At 50.6% G+C, this 26,045-nt stretch overlaps 1 protein-coding gene and 1 long non-coding RNA gene across 2 annotated transcripts; one reads left to right on the plus strand and one right to left on the minus strand.

Moving 5' to 3' along the window:
• Positions 1–7,037: 7,037 nt before the first annotated feature.
• LOC116543157 lies at positions 7,038–11,369 on the minus strand. Its single transcript, XR_004265494.1, has 3 exons — positions 11,046–11,369; positions 8,563–8,693; positions 7,038–7,890 (listed from the first exon to the last, which is right to left on the minus strand). It is a non-coding gene; the product is annotated as an uncharacterized LOC116543157 (long non-coding RNA).
• Positions 11,370–11,810: 441 nt separating this feature from the next.
• NUTM2F (NUT family member 2F) lies at positions 11,811–18,385 on the plus strand. The gene is made up of 7 exons (XM_032268535.1): positions 11,811–11,871; positions 12,164–12,857; positions 14,667–14,795; positions 15,770–15,909; positions 16,372–16,661; positions 17,123–17,239; positions 17,597–18,385. The coding sequence occupies exons 1-7, from the start codon at positions 11,811–11,813 to the stop codon at positions 18,383–18,385; spliced, it is 2,220 nt and encodes a 739-aa protein (XP_032124426.1).
• Positions 18,386–26,045: the final 7,660 nt, after the last annotated feature.

The following is a 26,045-nucleotide window of genomic DNA, read 5'->3' on the forward strand; positions in this document are numbered from 1 at the left end:
ACGCCGTGATGACTGTGCTGAGGAGGTTTCCACAGACGTGGAGGCAAAGTGCGGGGACGCTGAGGAGATGACGTCTGTGATAACCTGCGCCACCGCCTGGTGGGGAACGTGTCCGTCAAGTTTCGCCGTGAGGAAGACGCGGAAAAGGCTGTGGTTGACTGGAATAACCGTTGGCCTAACGGTCCGCCGATCGAGGCCGAGCGGTCGCCGTGAGGGACTTCAGAGAAGCCTGCTGCCGTCAGCCCGAGACGGGAGGATGCGCGCGGGGCGGCTTCTGCAGCTTCATGCATTGAAGCCGGTTTCCAGAGAGCTGCGGTGGGAGCTGTACAGGCGCGGTCGCAGGAAGCATAGAGCAAGATCCGGGTCTCGTGAGGTCGTTCCCGTGGTCGTGGCGGTGGCGGTGGTGGAGGCGGAGGCGGCCGCGGCGGGAGCGTGACAGGAGGCGGTGGAGAGACCGTGAAAGATCTGCGCGATTCTGAGCCATGCCGTTTTTACCTTAAGTCTGCTAGACGGAGTTTCGCTCTTGTTACCCAGGCTGGAGTGCAATGGCGCGATCTCGGCTCACCGCAACCTCCGCCTCCTGGGTTCAGGCAATTCTCCTGCCTCAGCCTCCTGAGTAGCTGGGATTACAGGCACGCGCCACCATGCCCAGCTAATGTTTTGTATTTTTAGTAGAGACGGGGTTTCTCCATGTTGACCAGGATGGTCTCGATCTCTTGGCCTCGTGATCCACCCGCCTCCGCCTCCCAAAGTGCTGGGATTACAGGCGCCAGCCAGCGCTCCCGGCCGCCATGAGGATTTTACATGTCTGCTAGAAAGCGTTGCAATTAATTGACCAAACCGGTTCATAAGGGGATTTTTTTTTAACAACAACAACAAAACACAAAGATGGGTTTCTGAATTAAAATTTGTAGTGATAACAGAAAAACAAACAATCGAAGAAACCAGGAAGATACACACGCTGCTAGCACCAGGCCTAAGGACACCACGGTGTCATCCTTCCTGTCTTTGCTTTCCCATTTGTCCTTTTGCTTTGTGTCCTTCCCAGTGCTGTCATATGCCCTGGGTGGCTGCTGTCACTTTTACTTAGGGATGTTTTGGTTCCACAAAAAGGACAATAAAGGGAAGGGCACATCTCATCTTTCCTGCACTCATTCATGTATTTATTCATTCAACAAATATTTCTTGAGCCACCTATTGCATAAGGAAATAGTGTTGGTATGAGTATCTGACAGTGCTGGACATGCACTAAATGACAAGCATTGCATTCAGGATAAAATTACATACATGATCTTACTTAATACTTACCACAGCCCTGTCAGATAAGTACTGTTATTTCCCCATTTTAAAGATAAGGGAAGTGATACCTACAGAAGTTAAAGGTCACAGTTGATTAACTGGTGAAACCTAGATCTCATTCCAGGCTGTCGGCATTCAAAGGTAGTTTCTACAAAGGTAGGGGGTATTCCAGGCAGAAGGGATGCCATTTCTGAAGGCCTTGATAGGGCTTGTTAAAGAAACGGTAAGAAAGTGAATGTGGCCAGGGCACAGAGTTCTCAAAATTGTACCTACAGTATTTGTGATTGTACCTCTATCATAATGTGAATGGCAGCTCCTCCCAATCTCAGCCTGCTCTGTGTTTTGCTTGGGTACAAACTCAGCTGTGACTTCATGGCTAAAGCACTGAGCCTCCTGCAGGCTCCACTGAAGTCCTAAGCATCTGTCTACTTTGATGACTTTGTCCACTGGAATTGCCAACTTTCCAGTGTTCCAGAAGGACACTTTAAGGGCCCATGAAGAGCTCCAACATCATGGGTGATACTTTACTTTGACCCCAGTTGTTTTTCCAGAGTTTCAAAATATCCCTTTATATACTTTTTTTTAAAACTGTGATAAGTGAATAAATAGTTATCATGAGATACAGGCTCAGGTAGGGAAAGGAAATACAAGCAGAAAAGCTAACTCAGGAGGTCTCTAAATCCCATCAATAATAAGGCTCCATAGTAAAATGACAGAACTGTGTTCTGTTGGTATTCATCATTCCCAGTGAGAGCACCGCTCTGCCCACAATCTGCATTCTAATATTTCTTCTCATGAATGGCTTTATGATTTTGCCAAGTCACCTAGATACTCACTCCCATGTTACAGGGGTTGTGAGGACAAATGAAATAAAGCAGTGGTTCTCAAACTTTCACACAGATTCCTGGTTCCCTCCTTAGACTTTCTGATTCAATTCATTCTACTTTCTATGTGGTGGTCTGTCTTCTACTTTGTCCTAGTCTATTTTAAAATTTTGTTAGAAACTGGTTCAAATTATTTAAAGAAGGCCAGGCACAGTGGCTCATGCCTGTAATCCCAGCACTTTGGGAGGCTGAGGCCAGCAGATCACTTGAGGTCAGGAGCTCCAGACTAGCCTGGCCAACATGGTGTATTATAATACACAATAAAAGATGGCTATTACAGTTATAACTTGGGGGATGTGTAACCACACTTAATAACCACATGAAAAAAGACACTATGAAGAAACACATGTTACTGCTGACCAGTAGCACAGGTCATTGTTCCTTAGGAGCTGGTCCACCATGTCCTCCACTGGGCACAGCTGGGTACTGCTCTGTAAATGAGGGGAGTGTCTCTCACATCACTGAGTATTACTCAATAACCATATCACATGCCCTTATACATATAAATTCAATTCTCTATCCTGTATAAACACAGAACCCCATCTCTCTATCATAGACACACATACTACATTCCCAGAATACATAACCCTAATAACCACTTACTAAAAAATACAAGCACATAGCTCCACAAAACATTCATCCAAACTGCCATGCCCTTGAACACACAAACTCAATACTCATGTAGTTCTCTGCATGCCCTAAATATACCCACAATTAACTAACACCACAAATATGCTAACATGGCACTTCATATCCCCAAATACACATACGATCCCACAATACCTGCACATATGTAATCACACTTGCAAATGCTCACGCAAAAATAACTCCTCCATCTTCCAAGAAACAAAAATCATACAAACTCCACCTCACAACTGCACACATTCATCCTACCAGTCCCCCAAAAGTCATGGGTCTTCCCTCACACATTGAAATAGCCATACACAACCCCTGAAAATCATGAAAAGAAACACACAAAATCATGCAACATGTCCTGAGCACACAAAGGGCATTCCTATATTCCACAAATACGTAAACAGAGTGTACATCCACAAAAATATAGACACAAGCACTTTCTCTATTATTGCCCATGTGCATGTGATAATTCTTCCAAATATTCCAAACATTAGACACATACAAATCCCCAACAATCATTTGAGAAAATACATCTTCACAACCTAAATCACAAATATCTAACCCCAATTCTTCTGGCATACATATATTACATCTCATATCTTCCAAATATAAACACTAGCTACACACTTGTGGGTAACACCCCCTGTGGGCACCGAGGCAGGAGAGCTGTGCAAACCCCAGGCACAATTAGTGCCTGAAGAATATCTTAGTTTATAGTGTTATTACTCAGCTATTCCCTTTATATAATCCTTCATATATAGTCATATATTATTTTATAGAATTAGTGCCTGAAGTATAACTTAGCTTACATATATCTAGCTTATATAATCATACTTATATCTAACATAGTTCTATATAATCTTTCTATATAATCATATAGGTATTGTAGTCGGAGCTGTACTGACACATGTAGTGCTGATTTATAGAATCCTTACACATAACCATATAGTAGTTTGTAGTAGGAGGAATGCCTAGAGCAGTCACAGAACAAAAGTAGTATATGGGAAAACAGCCGGACCAGGACGAGAACCAAAGACCCAGGCAGTGGCGTCCCTGCCTGAAAGGGCACACGCTGTATGGCAGGCTTGGAGCAAGAGCCTCTCCTCCGGTTAAAGGAGTTGTAGTACCTTGCATCCAGTTCCTGTGGAAAGTAGACCTCAGGCCTGAGATCCTGGAAATAACCCAGGGAGAAGAACCCCCCCGGTGTGACCAGTCATGGCAGCTGTACACCCTGTCAGACTTTTCTCGCTTCTGTGCTTGCTCAAATCATCCTCCTATAAATATCTTAAGAGAAGAGCACATCTGCCAGCTCCCACTGCATTAAGCTTACAGTATCCTTCTGTAGAAATCCTTTGAAGTCTCCAGCCCCCCGATAAGACGTGTTGTGCACGACACCTGTTGCACACAGCCCACCTCCTTACCTCGGTGACCTAATGGGGGTGGACCACTTTTCTGTACATGACCCTCTACTACCGCGCACGACACAGCTCCCTACTGTGCACAGCCCACCTCTCTGTCCAGGTGACATAATGGGATGTCACCCTCACTTGTGACTCAATTATGTATGCCCTATCACTAAGCCTATAGATGATGACCTTACTCACGACCCTTCCCCCTGCTTGTACTTGGTAAATACGGACACTTCTGGGCGTTCAGGGCCCCCACTGGTCTCCGCTCATAGGTGGCATGGCCCCCTAGATCGAGATGCTCTTCACCAGTTCTTCAGTGTCCTGTCTCTTTACTTCTCAGATCCTGCACTTCAGCACAGCATAAGGGACACCCCACGACCCTGTTGGGGGCCCAACAGCCCTACACACACTCTCACAAAAACAGTTATGAATAGTTATGAATGATCTTTTTTTTTTTTTTTTGAAACAGTCTCACTCTGTTACCCAGACTGAAGTACAGTGGAGTAATCTCGGCCCACCACAACTTTCACCACCTGGGTTCAAGCAATTCTCCTTCCTCAGCCTCCTGAGTAGCTGGGACTACAGGTGCATGCCACCACACCTGGCTAATTTTTGTATTTTTAGTAGAGATGGGGTTTCTCCATGTTGGCCAGGCTGGTCTTGAACTCCTGACCTCAAGTGACCTGCCCACCTTGGCTTCCCAAAGTGCTGGGATTACAGATGTGAGCCACTGCGCCCAACCCAATTATGACCTTCTTTAATCTGCAATCTCCACACAGACACCACCAACCCACATATGTGAATACATATTAGATTCTCACCAGTTAAATACATTTCAAATTCCAATCTAAGAAGTCATATAAACACATTTTTCACATACACACAACCACCCCCACAAATCTCATACCCCTCAAAATCCAAAACAAACCTTTCTTACATTCTCAAGTACACACACTCCAACTGCCCAAGAAGACACACACGTGTGTGCCATAAATTTTAGATATAATACATGTGTAGCCTACAATTTACCAATAATAATATACACTATTTTTTATTATGAATTACACATAGGTAAGTGATTCTTATAGGAGTATTTCTTGACTTTGGCCAGAGTCTTGCATCAACCAACTTGTGCTACCAAGTGAACGGACTATGGCTAAAGGCCTGTTCTTCCACTTTGCAGCTGCTCGTATCATAGGCAAATGAGCATATTGGAACATGCATGCTGGGTGATCATTCTGATTAAGTCAACAAGCTTCACAACTCACTCAATGAAGATGACCGTGAGAACATCACTGATTTTACCAGGACAAGAGCTACTTTTTTGCTGAACTGCATCACGGTTTCAACTGCTGGGGTTTTCCTTAAGCTCTTGCATTGTTCAAAATGTGAGAGGCACAGACTGGTGACCAGCAGGAGCATGACCAGGAGGCAATTACAGTACCTTCTAATCACACATAGCTTTATTTTTAGGTAACACCACAGATGATGCCACGAGAGCAAAGGCCATTGGGTAACCACCATTTCGGCTCATGCTGCGCATCTCCCTGTCCCAACCACTGGCTACGGATGCTGGGAGCCACTGAGGGCGCCGGCCGCGTGTTGGAACCACACCCGCCTCCAGGCTCGTGTGCAGGTCAGGGCAGGCCTGGAACCCACCATGGGAGGGCCCCGCAGGACCTGCACAAATGGAGGGACGTGGCACCTGGGAGCTTCCTGGGGCCAGGTGGCACCTCCTCATTGGAACCTCCATGACTGTCCCTCTAAGAAACCAGTGCATCCGAAATGACCACTCCTAATTTTTGGTAATACAAACTTGCAGTCCATACACATAGCTAACAGCCTCGTTGAAAGGTTTACCTTTGGAGGGTTTATCCTAAATCCAAGTATCCTCAGATTTCATAAGTCTTGCATTCCCTTTGGATTACATTTATTTCATTCCTGCTCATGGCTTTCAATATAATAGCATGCCCTGTTTTCCCACTCAGTCTGGGGCTCCATTAAAGAATATTTCTGGCAAAGAATTTTAGACCTGAAAAAACACTCCAAAAGATACTTTCTTCTGACTCCACTCCCAGAGTTTTTCCTACTGAATTCAAATGATTTCTAGAAATGTTTTTGTTATAGCTTTGATCAATTTCAGTAGACAAAGCAGCAGATAGTAAGGGAATAATTCCACGCTCCCCTACACCCCACTCTGCAATACAGTGCAGAATTTCAGTTGACCATAAAAAACTAGTAGAGAAGCAACTCACTGACTTGAATTTCTAACAGCTTCAGAAGAAACTTTAATCGTCAGATCCTTTCTGCTCATTTGCAGGTTCCTTTCGTTCCTTGCTCCACCTGATAAAAGTGAAGAGTCTTCACATCTACGTTGGCCCAGAGCCTCAAGTGCAGAAACTGAGAGCTCTGTAGGACACAGCATGGACCTACCTTCATTCCTCTACCTACCTTCTGTTATTGGGTGGAAGAGCATCTGTCTTCTGAAATGAGATCCATGCTCTGAGATGTTCTTTCTCAGCTGTCAGTGCGGCCCAGGACTTCCTGCGGTCATGCTCAGAGAGCAGGGGCCAGAGGACTTTTAGCCGCCACCTCCCATGGCCAGTCTTCACAAATTACTTTGGCTAATTTGATTGTCTCTCCTCCTGGGATCTAGGACTTCAAACACATACACAGGTGATTGCAGAATTCAGACAAGATACTGTTCCACAGTATACTTTTTGTAACAATGGCTCAGAAAAAGACTCATTCAAATCCAGTATCAAAGCTGCATGTGAGAATCTTGAGAAAGCATCGGCTGATTAACAACCAAGAATTCTGCCCTTCTTCAGTGCCTGAGTAGGAGATTTTCTATCAACATCCCTCTGAGATGAAGTTATTGATTGAAAATCATTTAAGGTTGCCCTGTGATAAAAGAGCAAGTCCTCAGAAAGGTCTCCAAAGTGTTTATGTTGTTTTTGTTTTGTTTTGGTAAGTTTACCATGGTTTTGCTTGAATTGCTCTCCATTGATCTCAGCTAAGACCGAGGTGAGCTGCACGGCTGAAGAGGGCTGCATGTAAGAAGGCAGCTCTGTCTCAGAGGACAAAAGGCCTGGGGGCACCCACACAGGCAGGCACTGCGTGGAGGTTGCTCCCCTCCCAGTGGCCACTGTGGAGGTATTTCATAGAAATGCTCAAGGACCATTCAGGTTTAGAGTTGGGGCCAAACCGAGAACCCATCAGGGACATTGGACAGGAGTTAGGAGATGAGTTTCTCACATAACTGGAGCAAGGAGGGGAGAAACCTGGGCTTGGGACCTACAATCCGCCGCCTTCCCTGCAGTGTGGCCCCTGTTATGTTTTCTTGCAACTCTGCCTGCATGAGTCCAGTTGTCTTCGGAAGAGACAAGTGCTTCATAAGTGCTAACAGGGAGCGTTTCAGGAAATGATCACAGTGTGCACCCCTCCATCTGAAAGCTTCTTCCCTTCCCCAAGCCCCTCCAATCAGTGCAAAATTACTGCGGCCCAGCAGGGAGTGACGTGTGTGTCTCAGATTTTGTTGCTGTGCTCTCAGTACTCACTCCTCATCTCCTCCGACCAGTTTCCTAACACTCCTCCTGTTCACAGCACAGAACATGAGTGCTCTTTCCTGCCATTTGGATGCTGATAAATGGTCAGTGATTCTCAGTGTGAAAATGAAAATGAAGCAAGTTTTTTTTAAAAGACAGGCTACAATAATTCCCATGCTGCGAACCACATGCGATGACATTGAATTCCAAAGAGCAAGGCTGTATGGTGAAGACGAGGCCAGCAGTGAGCTGAGAGAGGCCAGCCAGGATTCCAGCATGCGTGGGGGTGCATGGGAATGGGGATGGGACACTGGTGGAGAGCATCCTGGCTTGTCTCAGAATGGACATGGGTAGTGGATTCCTAACTCCTGGAGAAACCAGAGCTCTAGGAATTGTAGGCCACTTTATGTCAGGAAAGAAAAAGATGGTGTTCTGTCCTCCTGTCCCTTACACCTGGGCCTACTGCCACTAAACCTAGAAGCTGAGAAGGGTATAATGGCTACTCCAGACTTCGCTGCGTCAAATCAGCCTGCTATTTTTTCTACAATGGTTGTGTTTAGTGGTGTAGCCAAGATTCACACTTGAGTCTCAGTCTCCTTACTGTAAGTTCTCACACTCACAGTGGAGACTTAACAATAATCACTTAATATGTTACAGTTTTTTGGGAAGAGTTACCAGATAAAGTTCAAGATCCCAGCGAGTTGTAAATAACACAGATAAAGGACAAACAGCTTTGTTGTAAAAGTATACTCTAAATATCATATGGATCACAAGTACAATAAAAACTAGTTTACTGTTTACCTTGAATTCAAATTCCACTTGGTATTCCTTATTCATACTTGCTAAATCCTGCCACTCTTCTTCCATGCATTTTTAATTTTGCAAAAATGTTACAATGCCTCATTCTAGCAATTTACCTGAGGAAATAAAGACAGGAACCACATTACTGAGACAAACATTGTCACTGCAAATATCAGAAAGCTGAAACGTATTAATATATTAATTTGTACCCAAAAAAAACCTGAAAGCATTTTCAGACAGCAAAAATAGCTTCATTATGCTTTTGTTTGCATAATATATCTCTGGAAAGATGAAAAAGAATCAGAACACCCATTTGCTCCAAGAATGAAACTGTTGTGTACAGGGAAAGAGGTGGGAGGAAGACGGGTCACTGCCTATTCCACTGTGCACAATTTGAATTTAGAATCATGCAAAAGTGTTGACTGGTTAAACTAAAATCATTTGACAGATTAAAAAATAAACATTTAATACCAGCACAATACGCTGGGAAACAAAATGAAAGGCTTTCTGGCCGCAAAGCCGCTCTTTCCTGGACTGAGGCTTTCCAGCAAAGGAGATGGGAAGTAAGGCTGGCCTGCTGGTGTGGACAGATTCCAGCAACATACCGATCTGGGGGCTCAAGGACGGCTTCCATAACAATGATGAGCACACAGCCACCTAATAGCCTGGATCCTCTGAACCACGCACAGGATAGAGACATGGATCATCTGACAAACACAGGGGTTCTTGGGAAGCGTCCTAAATTGTGTTTAGGAAGTGCAGCCCCTGTTGAGATTCACCAAGAGTGGGAAAGAGCCCAAATGGGAAGGAGCATGGGTTGAGGGGCACAAAAGTAGGTCTGTTGACAAAGAATGGAAGTAAAGGGGACATCAGTTTGAAGCTTTGTGCTGTGAGTCAGAAGGACAATTTAAAAATTGCCTGAAGAGGCGCATGCCGTCTGTGCTGCTGCCGTCCAGCTGGAAATGAACCTCAGTTCTTGCCTATTGGCTGGAGCCCTTCACAGAATGTCCCCCACCCCTACCAGTACCTGCTACACTGCCCCTCCCCCTCTGCAGAATGTCTGGGGTCCTATGTTCTAAACCTATTTATTTTCAAATTTTCCCTGATCTACCTGAACTCAGGAGAATCTGTTGAGGCAGTTCACTCTCTGGGTCCTGCCCTTGACTTTTCTCATTGTGGAAATTGTCAGACAGCGGTGATCAGCACCCAGCCTGAGGGGATGGCTTCAAATGGAGGTAAGTCTGTAGGGACAGGGGCATTATCCAAGTCTCTGACATGTTTCAAATCCTTGGGAATTCAAATTTGACACTGTCCTGGGGACAGTTGATAGGGCTGATGTTGAGGGAGGGAGGGAGCACTGGATGTCCCCAAAGACATCACACCTGGGGAGGGCCATGGCACCCTGAGTCTGTGGTTAGGGAGGACAGCTCCTTAGAGGTGGACCAAGATGCCTGGGGGAATACACCATGTAGGGGAAAGGATGGGGTGGATGTATTGATTCTTTCTAGAGAGGGACAGGTCACGTCACCGTGTGTTTGTAGGGAGTGGTGGGATCCTGTTGTGCTGGTGGCCCAGGGAGGATGACAGGGAAGCCTGAGCCCTGTGTTGTGTCTTCAGGCTCCTGGAAGGTGTCCTTCCATAGTGTTCAGAGGGATTTGGACTGGAGTTTTCTGGATCTTAGGGAGGAGTGGGGAGAAGTGGTCTCAGCCAAAAAACTGTTGGGTGTGTTGGCTGTGACAGAGCCTGCAGTGACAGCCTCTGGGTGGGCAAGGCTGGGGGTGCTGTAACTGCCGCAGCCTCTCAGCTCCCTCCCCAGAGGTGGCTTCTCTGTCAGTTCAGGTGGCTGTTGGCTCTGATTTAACAGGGGTGGGGGCAGCTGGGGAAGTTCAGACAACATGGCCTGGGCTTCCCAGGTTGTTCTGAATTGTTCGTCCTTTCGTGGAAGCTCAGGTCTTCAGACCCACTTCCTCTTGTCTGCTAGCTCATGGCCTGTCCTCTGCACTTTGTGTTACTGTGGAGATGAAGGATTTGTTTCTATTCCATGTCCACTACCTCCTGAACAGGGGACGGGTGTGGACTCTTGCTGGTTCTCAGTGGAAGGGTCTGGAAAGACTGGTTTCCTTTCCAGTAGAGGAAGGAGAGTAGCGCACAAATAGGAAGACGATCCTCTTATTATTATTATTCAAGTCAGGATGTGTGTCCTGACTGATGAGGTGCACGTGCTGTATCCCTATCCCCCTTGACTGGGGACTGCATGAAGTCCTAGTGAACAGGGATGAGTCCAGACAACTGTGCCCCACCTGGCCCATGGCCCAAGAACCTCTGGTCCTTGGTTGGTCACTGTATTCAGTTACTGGGAGCTCAAAGGAAAAGGACCAGAGGTGGGTTCATTGTCCCAGGAACTACTGTAACATGACCAGCAGCTGTGAAAATCCCCGGACACCTCCCCTGACAGCCCCACTGCTCACCGCTGGCTGGCTGTGCTCTAATCCTGTGCTGCTGTTGCTGGCTGAGCAATGACAGTATCTCAGGGAACTTCACCACTGCTTCTCAGACCTGCTCCCTGGGAACAGAGCTTCCTGAGTGGCAGCCAGGACCACTGAGCACTGAGGAAAGGGTGGCCCGAATCTGACCCCTGTGTAGCACTTGCTGTGCGTGGTGCCAGGACAATCACTTGCAGGCTGGGCATGACGTGTCTGGGTTATCTTCAGGGTTCACAGGGTGCTGGCCTGGGAGAGATTTCCATCCAGTGGTTTTCTTTCATTGTTTCTATTTTGAGACAGATCCTTTCTCTGTCACCCAGGCTAGAATGCAGTGGTATAATCTTGGCTCACTGCTGTCTCTGCTTCCTGGGTTCAAGCAATACTCCTGCCTCAGCCTCCAGAGTAGCTGGGATTACAGGCGTGCGCCACCACACTCAGCTGAGTTTTGTATTTTAGTAGAGACATGGTTTCACCACATTGACCAAGCTGGTCTTGAACTCCTGACGTCAGGTGACCGCCCGCTTCAGCCCCCCAAAGTGCTGGGATTACAGGCATGAACCACCACACCCCGTCTTTCCAGTGGCTTTCTTTTGTTGTGTTGAGTTAGGAAAGAAAGGGGTGTACGAGAGCTTCAGGAAAAGGAAGACTGAAGAAGAGATGGGGCCATAATATTAGGAACCTTCTGGCTTCCTGGAGGCCTTCTGAGTGCAGAGCACTGCCCTGGGGGAGGCCCCTCACCTGCTGCTGAGCATGCTGAGGGCCACCAAGCCAGCGAGAGATTCATCCCTGACCCATGGCTTGGGAGATTCCTGTAAGGCTGGCAGGTCTTCCAGGGACGCCCGAGGGAAACCCTCAGAGGCAGCGAAGGCTTGGCTGTTGCTTCTTGGCAGACAGGGGTCAGGGAGTCTAGAGGAGCCAGGGCCAGGCTCTCTAGTGAGGCGACCCTGCCGTGGAGGAACAGAGCATCCGATGCACACACAGGGACACTTGCAAGCTGCAGTTTCCCTGTCACACGTCTCTGATTGGGACACCCCTCTGATTCCCAGTGACTACTGCAGACCTGCAGACCCCAGCTCATTCACCTCTTTCCTTTGTCTCCACAGCATGCCCAGCGCTGGAATCGGGTGTGACCAAGAACCCTGGCACCTCCATGCCAGTGTTTATGGCTCTGCCCTTTGCCACACCTTCTCCCGGCCCAGCACACGGGCCACCCCTTGTGACTGCAGTGGTTCCTCCAGGTGGCCCTCTGGTGCTGTCTGCCTTCCCCAAGACCCCTCTGGTGGCAGGACAGGGTGGCCAAGGCCCAAATTTGGCTGGGGCTTCCAACGTCCTTGTCCAGATGAGGACAGAAGTGGGGCCTGTGAAGGCTCCTCAGGCACCGACCTTGGTCCTAACTCAGGCCCCCCTCGTCTGGCAGGCTTCAGGCACCCTCTTCAAGGGCGTCGCATGTCCACCTCCCCAACCCATGGCAGCTGCACCTGTGGTGCCCGCTGTGGCTGCACAGGTCTTTGGGGACACCCAGGCCTGCGAGGCAGGCTGGTCCCAGGGCCTTCCTCCTCCAGCACCACTGGCTCCTCAGCTGGCCCCCATGATGGCTCCAGGGAACGCTGGGCCATGGCCACAAGCGGGTCATGGAGAGGGCAGCCTGGCTCCCTCCCAGGCCAAGGCCCCGCCGGACGACTCCTGCAACCCCAAGAGCGTGTATGAGAACTTCCGACTCTGGCAGCGCTACAAGCCCCTGGCCGGGAGGCACCTTCCCCAGAGTCCGGACACGGAAGCGCTTTCCTGCTTCTTCATGTGAGTGTCTTCAGGGCACCGGAGCTCGTCCTGCAGCTCACCCGTAAAGACGCTGCTGTATGGACGGGAGGTCACGCTGTTCAGGGGAGCTTGAAGGCGATGGGTTGAGCTATGGAAGGGCACATTTTCAGCAACACTAATCTGGCTGCCACTCAGGACAGACTCTCAGGGGCCTCATGTCACCTGCCCCTCACTGTCCCGTGAGTCCAGCCAATCCTTACTTTCAATCATTTTCATGACAATGTTTACAGAACACCCAGGTCAGAGAGGGTTCCTGGTCCGACATGAGCCACGGGTTGGGTTTAGGACTTGAGTGTGTCCCAGTGCCTCCCCTTGACCTGAGTGGCGAAGGCCACGGGCACAGCACATGGGCTGGGAGTGGGAGCTGCAGGAACCTGGCACACGCCCACTGTTCTGCCGAGGTCCAGCTGGCACAGCGGTGGTGGAGCCTGCACAGGGGATGGTCTCGGGCCCCGCACTGGGGTCCATGCTGAGCAGGTATTTGCAGCTTTGCCTTCGATCCCTCCTAGAAAAAGGGACGACAATGCTTCATTCAGAGGATGGTGAAGAGGTGACTTGAGCTCACTTATGACACATATAGCAGTGTCCGGCACATGCTGTGACACATTACATGATAGCAGTTATGATTACTGTCCCTATTGATATCATTATCAGACCTAGGCCTCCTTGGACAGCGCTCCCCAAGGCTATGGGCTCCAGTGATGGCTCTGAGTGCACCACAAGCCCAGCAGCCCAGGGCCATGTGGACTGTGGTGACTGAGGCAGCAATGCCAGCATCTGGGACAGTTTGTGGATTCAGTCCCAGTCCTGCCTCTCTCCATCCTGCGGTGCCTCTGTGACCCTGTGTCCCCCGCTGATGAGCAAGCCCATACTCCACAGGAGCTTGAGCACATCCACCAGGCAACACACTGGCCACTCCCTAGGCAAGTCCCCTGCTCAGGGTATAGGTGTAAGGCGACGCCATCTTTGCTCCCAAAAATCTCGCTGCCCTTGCATCCTGGGACTGGTTGCATCCTCCCTTGGAGCTGAGTCCCCATGCACTGGGTACCCTGATTCTGGGAGTGGAGCCGCCCCAGGCTCACAGGCTCCGCGTGCAGTGGGCTTGGACGCTGCTCTGCTTTGGTTCTGGTTTCTTCTCCTCTCCAGGACCCTGAGGCTGCGTCCCCAGGGGCTGCCTTGCTCCAGAGTCCCCAGGAAGCTGGTTAAATGCTCAGTCCTGGGGCCCTAGAACCTGCATGTTAACCCTCGCTCCCCGGTCATTCTGTGTGCGCGCTGTCTCAGTCAGATCGGGCTCCGCCATAACAAATCCTATAGACTGGGTGCTTTATCAGGACACATTCACGTCTCCCAGCTCCAGAGGCTGGAAGTCCCAGGCTGAGAGGGAGCGCCCTGGTGTCTCCTCCTGCCCTTATCACGGCTCAGATGCCATGACAGGAACCCACCCACATGACCTGCTCTAACCCTGATTGACTCCAAGAACTGACACACTGGGGCTGAGGGCTTCAGCACAGGAATGCTGGGGACACACATGTTCCACCCAAAGTACTGAGTTCACTTGTCAACACTGAGGACTCGAGGGGCAGTCAGAGAGGCCACCCGCTGCCTTGTGTATCATGATGTTTGATATTGGGGGCGTGTCCTGGAGGCTGAGGAGCCCACGTAGGGGAAAACAGCACAGGGACACATGGCAGGACAGATGTGGGGAGGACAGGGGCCGGGTGTTGGGACCAGGTGGGCTTGGGATGGAGGATGGGCTCATGGACTGGGACTGACTGTACCGCCTTACAGCCCAGTTCTCAGATCCCTGGCCCGGCGGAAGCCCAGCATGACCCTGGAGGAGGGACTGTGGTGGGCAGTGCAGGAATGGCAGCACACGAGCAACTTTGACCGGATGAACTACTATGAGATGGCGGGAAAGTGAGTCTGGGGTGCAGGGACAGAGCCATGGCAGGGCAAGAAAGGGTGACAGAGGCCCGGCGGCCATGGTGGCTTCTCAGCGTGGAGCGTGAGGAGGGTGTGGACAAACAGGCCCTCCTGGGCCCCTGGCTCCCTCAGGAAGCTGTTCCTCCCTCCTAGAGTGCTCTGGGGTCTCTATCCTGCCCTGGTGGGAAGCCACGCCCTGCCTGGCCTGGGGACAACCCCTGCCTGATGCTGGGGGTCATGGAGGGAGCAGCCAGCATCACAGCCCAAAGGTGGTCACCACCAGCTGTGAGGATGGGGAGAAGGGGTGCTGGCGACTATAGACAGAGTGGGGTGCACTCTCCTCACGGCAGTGACCAGAAGTCGGTTTTCACCCATCCCGGCCTGGCCAGGATTGGAGAAACCTGCGTTGGGTCAGGGGAGACCTGCGTCCAGGACACCATGAGACCCATCTCTGGCCTGCCTGCCTTTGCTCCTCACAGTCCCCTCTGTTAAGACAGACAGACAGCAGCCTCAGGGGAAAGGGGCCTGTCTTCTGGGCTCAGCTTTTGCTTCCTCCCAACCAGGGGTCTCCCAGGCCTCATTTTCCTGGGTTATCCTTCAGGGACCCACAGTCCCAACCTCAGGACTCCGGCATCTGGGCAACATTCCTGACACCTTCTGCCATAAACCCCACCCCTGGCCAGCTGAAGCCTGGAGGAGGGGTCCCCCTGGTGCCCTCCTGGGCCTCGTAGCCCTGACTTGAGTCAGGAAGCCCTGTTGATGCCATGGGCTCTGCAGGGGCCCGGTGAGGGGCAGTGAGCCCAGAACTCTGGGAGCAGCTCCCTCCTGGGACTGGGGGATGGGCCCTAGGGAGGGCCTGGACAGCCTGCCCAAGGCACTCCTTCCCATCCCTGCCTTTGGCTGCTGCCTGGTCCTGGGGGAAGGGGGCCTAGACCCTGTCAGCACGGCCTGCACCTTCTTCGCCCCAGGTTCCTGGAGTTTGAGGCTGAGGAGGAGATGCAGATTCAGAAGTTGCAGTGGATGAAGGGGCCCCAGTGCCTGCCTCCTCCAGCCCCGCCGAGGCTTGAACTTCAAGGACCATCAGCCCCTGAGGTGGTCAAGCAGCCAGGTACAGCTTCCCACATTCCCACAGGAGCCACAGCAAAGCCCAGAGGGGCCAAGGGAGGCCACTGACCCCACACCCCATGCCTCCCTTCAAGAGAGGGATTTGTTCCTTCCAACAAGACAGCTCAGGGGACCCGGGGAGCTGGGCGGCCCGTGGTCATGAAGTGGGTATTCACCTGGTCACGTTTCCTAGCTACTCTCCCCTCCCCATTCCAAAAGTCAACATACAGTCCGCCCAGGAACAGGGATGAGCGGGTAGAGCACTCAGCTTATCTGTGGCTCCAAACTTCCTCCCAAAGGATGCTCTTAGATGTGCCCCTCTTGCGGCGTCTCCTCTGGGGCACTGTGGTTCAGGTGGTCCTGACCAGCTGGGACCCAGTTCACGTCCCCGAGCCCTGCCCTCCCGTGTGGTGCAGGCAGGAGGAGCAGTCCTCACCACGCCCGTCCTCCTCCCTCCCTGCCTCAGTGTACCTTCCCAGCAAGGCCGGCCCCAAGGCCCCGCCTGCCTGTCTGCCACCACCCAGGCCCCAGCGGCCAGCGGAGACCAAGGACCCCGAGGAGATACCACCTGAAGTGGTGCAGGAGTATGTGGACATCATGGAAGAGCTGCTGGGGCCTCCCAATGGGGCCACAGAGCAGCTCACAGGACAAAGGGAAGAGGGCGAAGTGGAGCAGGAAGAGGACGGGATGCTTTCAGACCCCGACCTCCTGAGCTACATTGACAATCTGTGTTCCCAGAAAGACTTTGTTACCAAGGTGGGCTGGCCTGAAGTGTCTGCAGGATTCTGGGGGATGGCACTCACAGGTCCTTGGAATTAAGCTCTGTTCCTTAGCTACTCCGCAGGGGGTGAGTGTGTTTCTGTGGATTTGAGTGTCTGTGTATGTGATTGTGTGTTTGTGTGTTTGTGTCTATGATTTGTTACTATGTGTTTATGTGGGTGTGAGTGTGGCATGTGTATGTTACTTGTGTCTGTGTATTTTCCTGTGTCGTATGTGGTCTATGTGTGTGCCTGTGTGTGGTTTGTGTGTCTCTGTCTGCATGTGTGGATGCTACTAGGTCCGTGGTCTGTGTATGGAGCTGGTGGTCGCCATGGTATGAGACAGCTCCAGAAGGGTGGGGACAGGGCGCTCGCTGCTTTCTACATCTCCTCCAGGTGTCCTTGGCTCCAGGTTACTCCCTGCCCGGGAACCTCACGCTGCCTTCCTCCTGTTTCCAGGTGGAGGCCGTCATTCACCCCCGATTTCTGGAAGAATTGCTTTCTCCAGATCCACACATGGATTTCTTGGCCCTAAGCCAGGAGCTGGAGCAGGAGGAAGGACTCACCCTTGCCCAGGTAGAGCAGGGAGGGAGGGGAACCCAGGTACCCTGGGGGCAGGAGGGACCCAGCACACAAGCCCCACCTGATTGTCTACCCCACCCTGTGGGGGATGCTCGACTTCTTGGGGAGCCACTCTGAGGTGGGGAGGTGCAGGTTCAGATGGAACAGGATGGAGAGGAGCCAGGAGGAGAGTCAGGATGCAAACTGCAGTGAGGCCCAGCGGGATGCCCGGCAGAGCCACACCCTCTCTTTGACAGGAAGCCCAGCTGCCTCAGGCTTCCCTGCCTGCCGCCCAAGTGCCCTGGTCTCCACCACCCTGGGCCCTGCTCACACTTGGGGCAGCGCCAGTAAGTGCCCCCTTTCCTCCCGCAGGTAGCGGAGAAGCGCCGCCTATCCTTGAAGGAGGAACGGCGTGCCAGGGCAGCCCCTAGTCATGGCACCGCCCGCTTGGACTCAATCTCTTCTAAGTCTGCAGTGGGCCAAGGAGCAGAGAGAGATGTCCCTGGCCCCCAACAAGGGGTCAGCATGGAAACCTGCCCACCCCAGACAGCTGCCCGGGACCCTCAGGGACGAGGCAGAGCACGCACTGGCATGGCCAGGTCCAAAAACCCTGTGGTGCTTTTGGAGAGACTGGATTCCCGCAGGCTGAGGGCTGTCCGGACATACTCTCCTCCCCAGGACCACAGACCCGCCTGCCCAGGGGTGGGGACCAAGGACACCTGGGTTCTCCCTGGAGCCTCTCCTGTGAAGGAGTCACCCAGGCTGTCTAAGGGGTCAAGTGAGGAGGAGAGGGAAATCCCTGGTATGGTTACTGTCGTGGGTACCAACTACAGGCTGCGGCCCTGGAAGCTGTCCCAGAGCCCTGTCCCTGCCTCGGGCCTTCTCAGCCCAGAAGGGCGGGGACCCCAGGGAGCTCTTCAGTCCCAATCTGCAAAGAGAAGAGGCCTCAGCCCAGCACCCGCTCCTGCCACCAAGTCCAAGAAGCGAGCTCTCTTCGGAGGCCCATCCCCTGCTGAACAGACGCCCCACCTAGGGCCTGGGCTCAGAGTCTCTGGGGCGCAATCCCTGGCTTGGGGGCTGGGTGGCCCCTCACAGTCCCAAAAGAGAAAGGGTGATCCCTTACTGTCTAAGAGGAAGAAAAAGCAGCACCGCAGCCAGTAGGGAGACAGGGCAGGCTCTCTGGTGCCAATCCTCAAGGGTGGGGCTCTTAACTCTCGGACCCTCACAGCACCGGGTGACCCCAAAGCAAAGACTTCTCCCCCAGTGCTGATCTTGCTGGGCATTAGCTTTGGAGGGTGGGGAAGGGAGGGGAGGGAGAGAGTTGGGGAGGAAGAGGGTGGCTGAATGGGAAGGGAGGGTCTAGGGGGAGGGGGTAGGAGGTGGGGAGCAACGTCTTGGGGGTCTCGTGTGTAAATATGAATAAATATAGTTGTGTTGGGAATGCTCTCGGAGCTGTTGCCTCTGTACTCAGGGCTGTGCTGCTCAGTGGAGGGGGTCTGTGAGGGAGAGCAGAGGGACCGGGAGATGCCAGGCACTGGGGACCCACGGGGGCCAGTCCCACTCATTCCTGAGGTATAGGTTGCCCCTTCAGATGCTCCAGGGACTGACGGATGCTGAGGAAGCCCTGATCCCTCCCACCATCCACTCACAAGGCCCCACCTGCTTCAGTTATCAGCATCCCTCGGAAATCCTGGGATGGAGAGGGCTGGCCGGCTCTTGTTCTGCGCGGTGGGAGCCGAGGAGAAGACAGCTGCCTGCAACATGGACACGGGGAGAGGCGGCCGCTCCTGCTTAACCCTCATCAGGAAGAGCTCGGGCCCTGGGCTGAGGGGAGATGTCGAGGTGTCCATCCACATGGGTGTGCTTGGGATACGATCGTGGGTGGGGAGAAGGGGAAGTCCCTCTGCTGGTTTCTGGGCAGGAAAGAGTCTTGTCCAACTGGCAGAAGCAGATGCTCCTAGCTGTGGCCACAGGGACTGGCCTCAGGGGCCCTCAGGGTCCTGCATGGAGCCCCTCACAGCTATGATTCCCTTCCCATATGATGACTGAACTCTTGTGTGGAATTGATGCAGACAGATTTACATTGGTATCTGAAACAGTTCCCTCCCAACCCACCATCACCAACGGGCACAAGCATGGCCAGCCTGTCAGGTGCAGGGTGGGTGTGTCTGCTGGTCCCAGGGCCAGGGAGAGCTGGGACCCGGGCCTAGAGGGGCCTAGCGGGGCCAAGGCTGAGCCGCCCTTCTGCCAGGCACAGACCTCAAGGGCAGAGCAGGGGCTGCCTAGGATGTGGCACTGGCTGTCTGGGAAGTGCCCTGGGAGTTGGGGGCCTGGTGTTTGCTGAAGGGAGACTTCCGGGGTCTAAGAGTGAGATGAGGACTGCACCAGGAGAGGGACTGAGGCTGGGGAGGACCCTCTGCTCTTTCCCACACTGTCCTGTCCTCCCCATCTCTGCTGAACTCCCCTCACCCCATGTGGCCGACCTCTACCCCCTTACCCCTAACCCACCTCTCTGAATCTCAGATCGCAGCATAGACAGGACCGGGCACCCGCCCCGGTTCCCTCCTGGCCAACACCTTCTTCACCGTCTGAGTTCCGATTCCTCCCCAGGGCCCTTGTTGGCTCAGGACCACGGTGACTGCCAGAGCACTGGTCCCAGCACTCCCTGTATGCAGAGCTGTGGTCATGGTGCTGGGGGCTGGCCCAGCAGCAAAGGCTGGTCGGGCACAGCTGTCCGTTACAAGGCGGCCTGGCCCCTCTGCCAAGTGACAGAGGGAGCCATGTTTGGGTCCTCTCTGGCCCCATCCGCCCACAGAACACACCAGTCAGCTGGACAGATGCCGCTCTGCCCCATCCCTTCTGCTCCACGTGGGCAGCGTCGGAGGCCTGCCCTCTGTGGCCTTTGGGAAGAAGAGTTTATCCTGGCAGGGCTTTCCCAGCTCAGTGCACATCAGGCCATCGGGGAAAATGTGGGAGTGAGGAGTCACTGGTGGGTGATGTGCGCAGCTCCCGTGACTCCTCTACCTTCAGGGCCATCCTCAGGAGACGAGGTAGCACCTCCCCTTTGCAGGGTTGAGGAATGGTAAGTGAGCCGTGTTTGAAGGGAACGTGGTCTGTACTCTGGCTTGTGTGGGTGCTCGGCCAACTTCCTCACCTAAGGATGAAAGTGACACTTCGGCTTAGTGACACCTCGGGACTCCTGCTGGTCACCCCACTGGCTGTTGTCTGCCCCATGTCCCTGTCCTTGTTTTGGCTGAACCATTCCCAGGAGGAAGAACTTGTGCTTCCTCCACCCCTGTGTCCCGCCTGAGCCCTACAATCTGCCCCTAAACGTGGACAGTGGGGCTAACTTGGGTACCCTGATAGACTGAATGTTCATTTCCCCCCACCTGCCCAATTCCTATGTTGAAGCCCCAATCCAGGATAGGTGATGGTATTTGAAGATGGGGCCTTTGGGAGTTCTTCAGGCTTAGAGGAGACCATGAGAGTGGGGCCCTAATGTTGGGATTAGGGCCCTGGTAAGAAGCAGAGACCCCAGAGCTCTCTCTCCCCAACAGGAGGACACAGTGAGAAGGCGGCAGTCTGCAAGCCAGGAAGAGAGCCCTCACCACACTGGGACCCTAACCTTGGACTTCCAGACCCCAGACTGTGACAAATACATTTCTTTTCTTAATACACGCCTGGTCCATCCCCCAAGTCTATAACACTTTATCCTAGCAGCCCTATGTGACTGGCACAAGGTTCATCATCTCAGGAACTTCCTTCCTAACTGGTATCTGGAAACTGCATCAGAGCCACAGGAAAGAATGAAGAAAGGCTCAGCCCTTTACGACGGTCAGCACACCTCCACCCCAAGTGCAGTGTATCACACGTGAACCAGGAGTGCTGTGGAACACAGTGAAAGGGAATCTGCAAACACCCGTGACATCATCACATCCATGCTCAGGGAAGCCAGGCAGCTTGCCCACAGCAGGTGGTGGGGGAATGCTGAGGCTCTCAGTGGGCTTGGCCTCCCTGCTCATGCACCCAGGTCACTCTCTGGGAGCCAGTGCAGCTGGGGCTCCCCTGGCAGGTTTGCCTCCAGAGCCCTCTCCTTTCACCACTGGACAACAGATCCCTGAAGAAGCCATGGCATTCTGGGAACCTCCATCTGACAACGTGAGCAAGGCCGGCCCCCAATAGTGAACATGCTGTGCTTTCTGACAGCTGCCAGGATGGACTTGCTCCAAGTGGCTGCCCTTTTCTAGCTGCACTTTGATTCTAACTTCAGTGTCCCATGATGTCTTTCAGGTCTAGGTGCCCTGGGCAGTGTTAGTGAGAATCGCCTGCTTTGGGGGATCTGGGCCAGGCTGCCCCCTCCTGGACAATCGTCTGATATCCAGCCAGGGCTGCCAGAGTTGCTGTCACTGAGTCCCTAGCCATCACTGGACGCTGACACTCAACAGTGGCCCCCACCCTAGCACATCCCTGTGAGGGAGCTGGTACGCTGGGTTACTGATTCTGAGTTATGATGTCATTGAGCATGTGTGGTCTCCACACCTGTGCCCTGTGAGCTCATTTTAGGCAAATGTATGCGGACTAAGTCTGTATATAATGTGGTTCATTTTCCATTCTCATCTCAGTCTTCGAGGGATGAATTCCACCTCTCATGCCATGGTCCTTCCTCAGAATCTCCTTTGTCTTAGTTCATTCCAAAGATCATGTTGTAGGATGTTTATCAGGTATGCAGTATTTGCATAAACTGTATGAGCGATTAAAAGATATTCTCTGACATTAAGCACAAACAACATAGAAATCTCAAAGGTGAAGACAGGATCATAAGATGCCTAATCAATGTCAGTGGATGGTTAGTCAAAGTCAATTGCTTCATCCCCTTGCCTTTCATTAGCATAGATAGAAACTGACTGTAAACAGGCTTCACTCCTTCATAATGTGCCAAAATAAACCCCCAAAGCACACATCACACAAACCAAGTCAGGCCACTGGGACCATCATGCGTCATCTGAGCCAGCTGGGCCATGCCAACTCCTACCCCATCTCATGCTTTTCCCTGCATTGCTCAGGACTGGGAGCTTCTGTGTGAGCCAACATGCAGTGCCACAGATGCTCCATTCATAAGACATCCTGCATTCACGTTCACTGCTTTTTTTTTTAACGATGCAAATTTTATATTGATCTGTAAACACCCATGACGTCGTTGCTTCCACACACAGGGAAGCCATGCACCTCGCTCACACCAGGTGCTGCGGGTGTGCTGAGGCTCTCGGTGGGCTTGGCCTCCCTGCTTATGTACCCAGTTCACATAGAAAAAAAAAAATAGAAACCACATAGAAAAAATATGATAGAAAACAATTTAGCCACCATGTAGATGTGGGCCATGTTAACATTCTACCATTTGCTCATTTTTAAAATAAAAGCTTTATTAAGACATTCACATCGCATGCTTTCACTCACTGAAATTGTACAATTTGTGTTTTACATAGAATTTGTAACCATTACCACATTAAATATATTTATAGAATTTGCAGCTGTCACTGCATTGTCTACTTACAGAATTTGCAAGCCTCACCTCGATAAACTTTAGAACATTTTTATTGTCTCAAAAAGAAACCTCTGGTTGGGCATGGTGGTTCACTCCTATAATCCTAGCACTTTGGGAGGCCAAGGCAGGGGAATCACCTGAGGTCAGGAGTTCGAGACCATCATGGCCAACGTGGTGAAACCCTGTCTCTACTAAAAATACAAAAAATTAGCCAGGCATGGTGGCAGGTGCCTGTAATCCCAGCTACTCAGGAGCCTGAAGCAGGAGAATCGCTTGAATCCGGGAGGCAAAGGTTTCAGTGAGCCAAGATGACACCACTGCACTCCAGCTTGGGCAACAAGAGCGAAACTTGGTTTCAAAAAAAAAAGAAAGAAAGATAAAAAGAAACCCTTAGGTTGGGCATGGTGGCCCATGCCTGTAATCCCAACACTTTGGGAGGCCAAGGTGGGTGGATCACCTGAGGTCCGGGGTTCAAGACCAGCCTGGCCAACAATGCAAAACCCCTTCTCTACTAAAAATACAAAAACTAGCTGGGTGTGATGGCACACATGTGATCCCAGCTACACGAGAGGCTGAGGCAGGAGAATTGCTTGAACCCCAGAGGCGGAGGTTGCAGTGAGCTGAGATTGTGCCACTGCACTCCAGACAGGGTGACAGAGTGGGAAAAAAAAAAAAAAAAAAAAAAACCTTGTCATTTAGCTATCACCCCCTGGCCCCCCATCTGCACCCTAGGCCTACGTAACCACGAATTTACTTTCTACATAGCTTTACATACTCTGGACTTTCATATGAATGGAATCATACAGTATATGTCTTTCACAACCTGCCTAATTTTACTTAGAATATTTCCAAGTTTCATCCATGATTTTAGCATCTATCATCACATCAAATCTTTTTGTTGTGAATAATATTCCATTGGTGGATATCGTGAAACTTATTTATACATCAGGTGATGAACATTTGGATTGTTTTCACTTTTTGGCTATGTGAATAATACTTCTAAGATATTTGTGTACAGTGTTTTGTGGGGATGTATGTTTTCATTTCTCATAGCTATATACCTAAGAGTGAAATTGATGGGCCATATGGAAACTCTATGTTTAACAATTTCAGAAGGTATCAGACTATTTCCAGAGTAAATAAATACCATTTTATATACCCACTAGCTGTGTGAGGGTCTCAGTTTTTCTCCATAATCCAGCTGTTTATCACCTCTTTTTGATAAATTCATCCCAGTGATTCTAAAGTCGCTTCTTGTAGTTTTCATTTGCGCTTCCCTGGTGTTGAACCTCTTTCACGTACTTATTGGTCATTTGTATACCTTCTTTGAAGCAATGTGCACTCAACATTTACTCATTTTTAACTGGTGTGTGTTTTGTCACTGAGTTATAAGAACGCTTTATGTATTCCCAATAAAAATCCTTTAAGGAGGAGGGCTGGGCAAGGTGGCTGGCCCCTATAATCCCAGCACTTTGGGAGGCCAAGGTGAGTGGATCACCTGAGGTCAGGAGTTCAAGACCAGCCCGGCCAATGTGGTGAAACCCCGCCTCTACAAAAATACAAAAATTAGCTGGGCATGGTGCTGTGTGCCTGTAATCCCAGCTACTTGGGAGGCTGAAGTAAGAGAACTGCTTGAACCTAGAAGGTGAAGGTGGAGGCTGAAGTAAGCTGAGATCGTGCCACTACACTCCAGCCTGGGTGACAAAGCGAGACGCTGTCCCAAAAACAAGAAACAAATCCTTTGCAGGATATAATTTGCAGTAGTAGTCTCCCATTCCACGGGTTGTACTTAACTTTCTTTTTTTTTTCCCGTATAGAGGCAGGGTCTCACTCTGTTGCCCAGGACGGTCTTGAACTCCTGAGCTCAAAAAATCCTCCCCCACCTCGGCCTCCCAAAGTGCTGGGCTTACAGACCTGAGCCACTGTACCCAGCTGTCATTTACTTTCTGAATAGTACCCTTTGAAGCACAGAAGTTTTTTACTTTGGATGAAGTCCAATTTATCTATGTGTTCTTTTGTTACTTGTGCTTTTGGTGTCATGTTTAAGAATTCATGAACTCGTGCTAGGTCGTGAAGATTTATTCCTATGCTGCTGCTTTTGAAAAAATCATTTAAAGCATTTCGAAGTGTACAGTGCAGTCATGTTAACTACATTTACATCACTGTGAATATATTTAACATGTTAAGTATATTCTTCTTAATCTTTAGAAATTTACATCTTTAGAAATTTTTCATCTTCCAAAACCAAAATTCTGTGCATATTAAACACTAATCCCATCACCACCACTCCCACTTCCACTCCCAGACCTCAGCAACCATACTGTGATTTTGACTACTTTAATACTTCATATGAAAAAAATTGTCTTTGTATGACTGGCTTATTTCACTTAACATAATGTTCTTGAGGTTCATCCATGTGACATGGTTTCCTTCATTCTAAAGGCTGCTTAGTCTTCTATTTTATGCATATATTATATATATATATATATATATATAAAATATGGTATAATGCATATAAAAATAAAAGTAAAGAAGGCCAAAATTAGAAGGTCCCAAATTTTATTAAAATAACTTATACCGCAAAAAGATTTTATCTCTAGGTTTCAATAGGCTGCCAATTGGAGGATATAATTACCACTATGGTATAAATTAAAGAACTTTTAATAGTGGAGATTGGCAATGCTTTCAGTATCTAAAATAAGATCATACCATAACTCCTGGGTAATTATGAACTAAGTTCTTCTTTTTTTTTTTTTTTTTGAGTCACGTGATCTTGGCTCACTGTAACCTCCACCTCCCGGGTTCAAGTGATTCTCCCGCCTCAGCCTCCCGAGTAGCTGGGATTATAGATGTCCGACATCATGACTGGCTAATTTTGTTGTATCTTTAGTAAAGACAGGGTTTCACCATGTTGGCCAGGCTGGTCTTGAACTCCTGACCTTGTGATCTGCCCACCTTGGCCTCCCAAAGTGCTGGGACTATAGGCATGAGCCACCGTGCCTGGCCTGGACTAAGTTCTTACAAATTATTATGGGACAACCCTCAACAGGGTTTAATAAAACAAGGCATTTGGTCTTATCCACGGCTAGTTTTTCCTTTTTATCTTACTTTTGCCTAAAGACCTCTGCTATAAGTTACAGAATAGGAATGGAGTCCTGGGGCAAATTTCAAGACATATTAATCAGAAATGTACCAGGAAGTATCAGTTCATAGCAGGAAACTGAATCAGGATTTCAAGGGCCCTTTCAGAACAGAAATGGACAACTGCATGCAGTTAGA

This window comes from Sapajus apella, unplaced genomic scaffold, assembly GCF_009761245.1.
Source record: "Sapajus apella isolate SASKATOON/1434 unplaced genomic scaffold, GSC_monkey_1.0 scaffold182, whole genome shotgun sequence".
Lineage (NCBI taxonomy): Eukaryota > Metazoa > Chordata > Mammalia > Primates > Cebidae > Sapajus > Sapajus apella.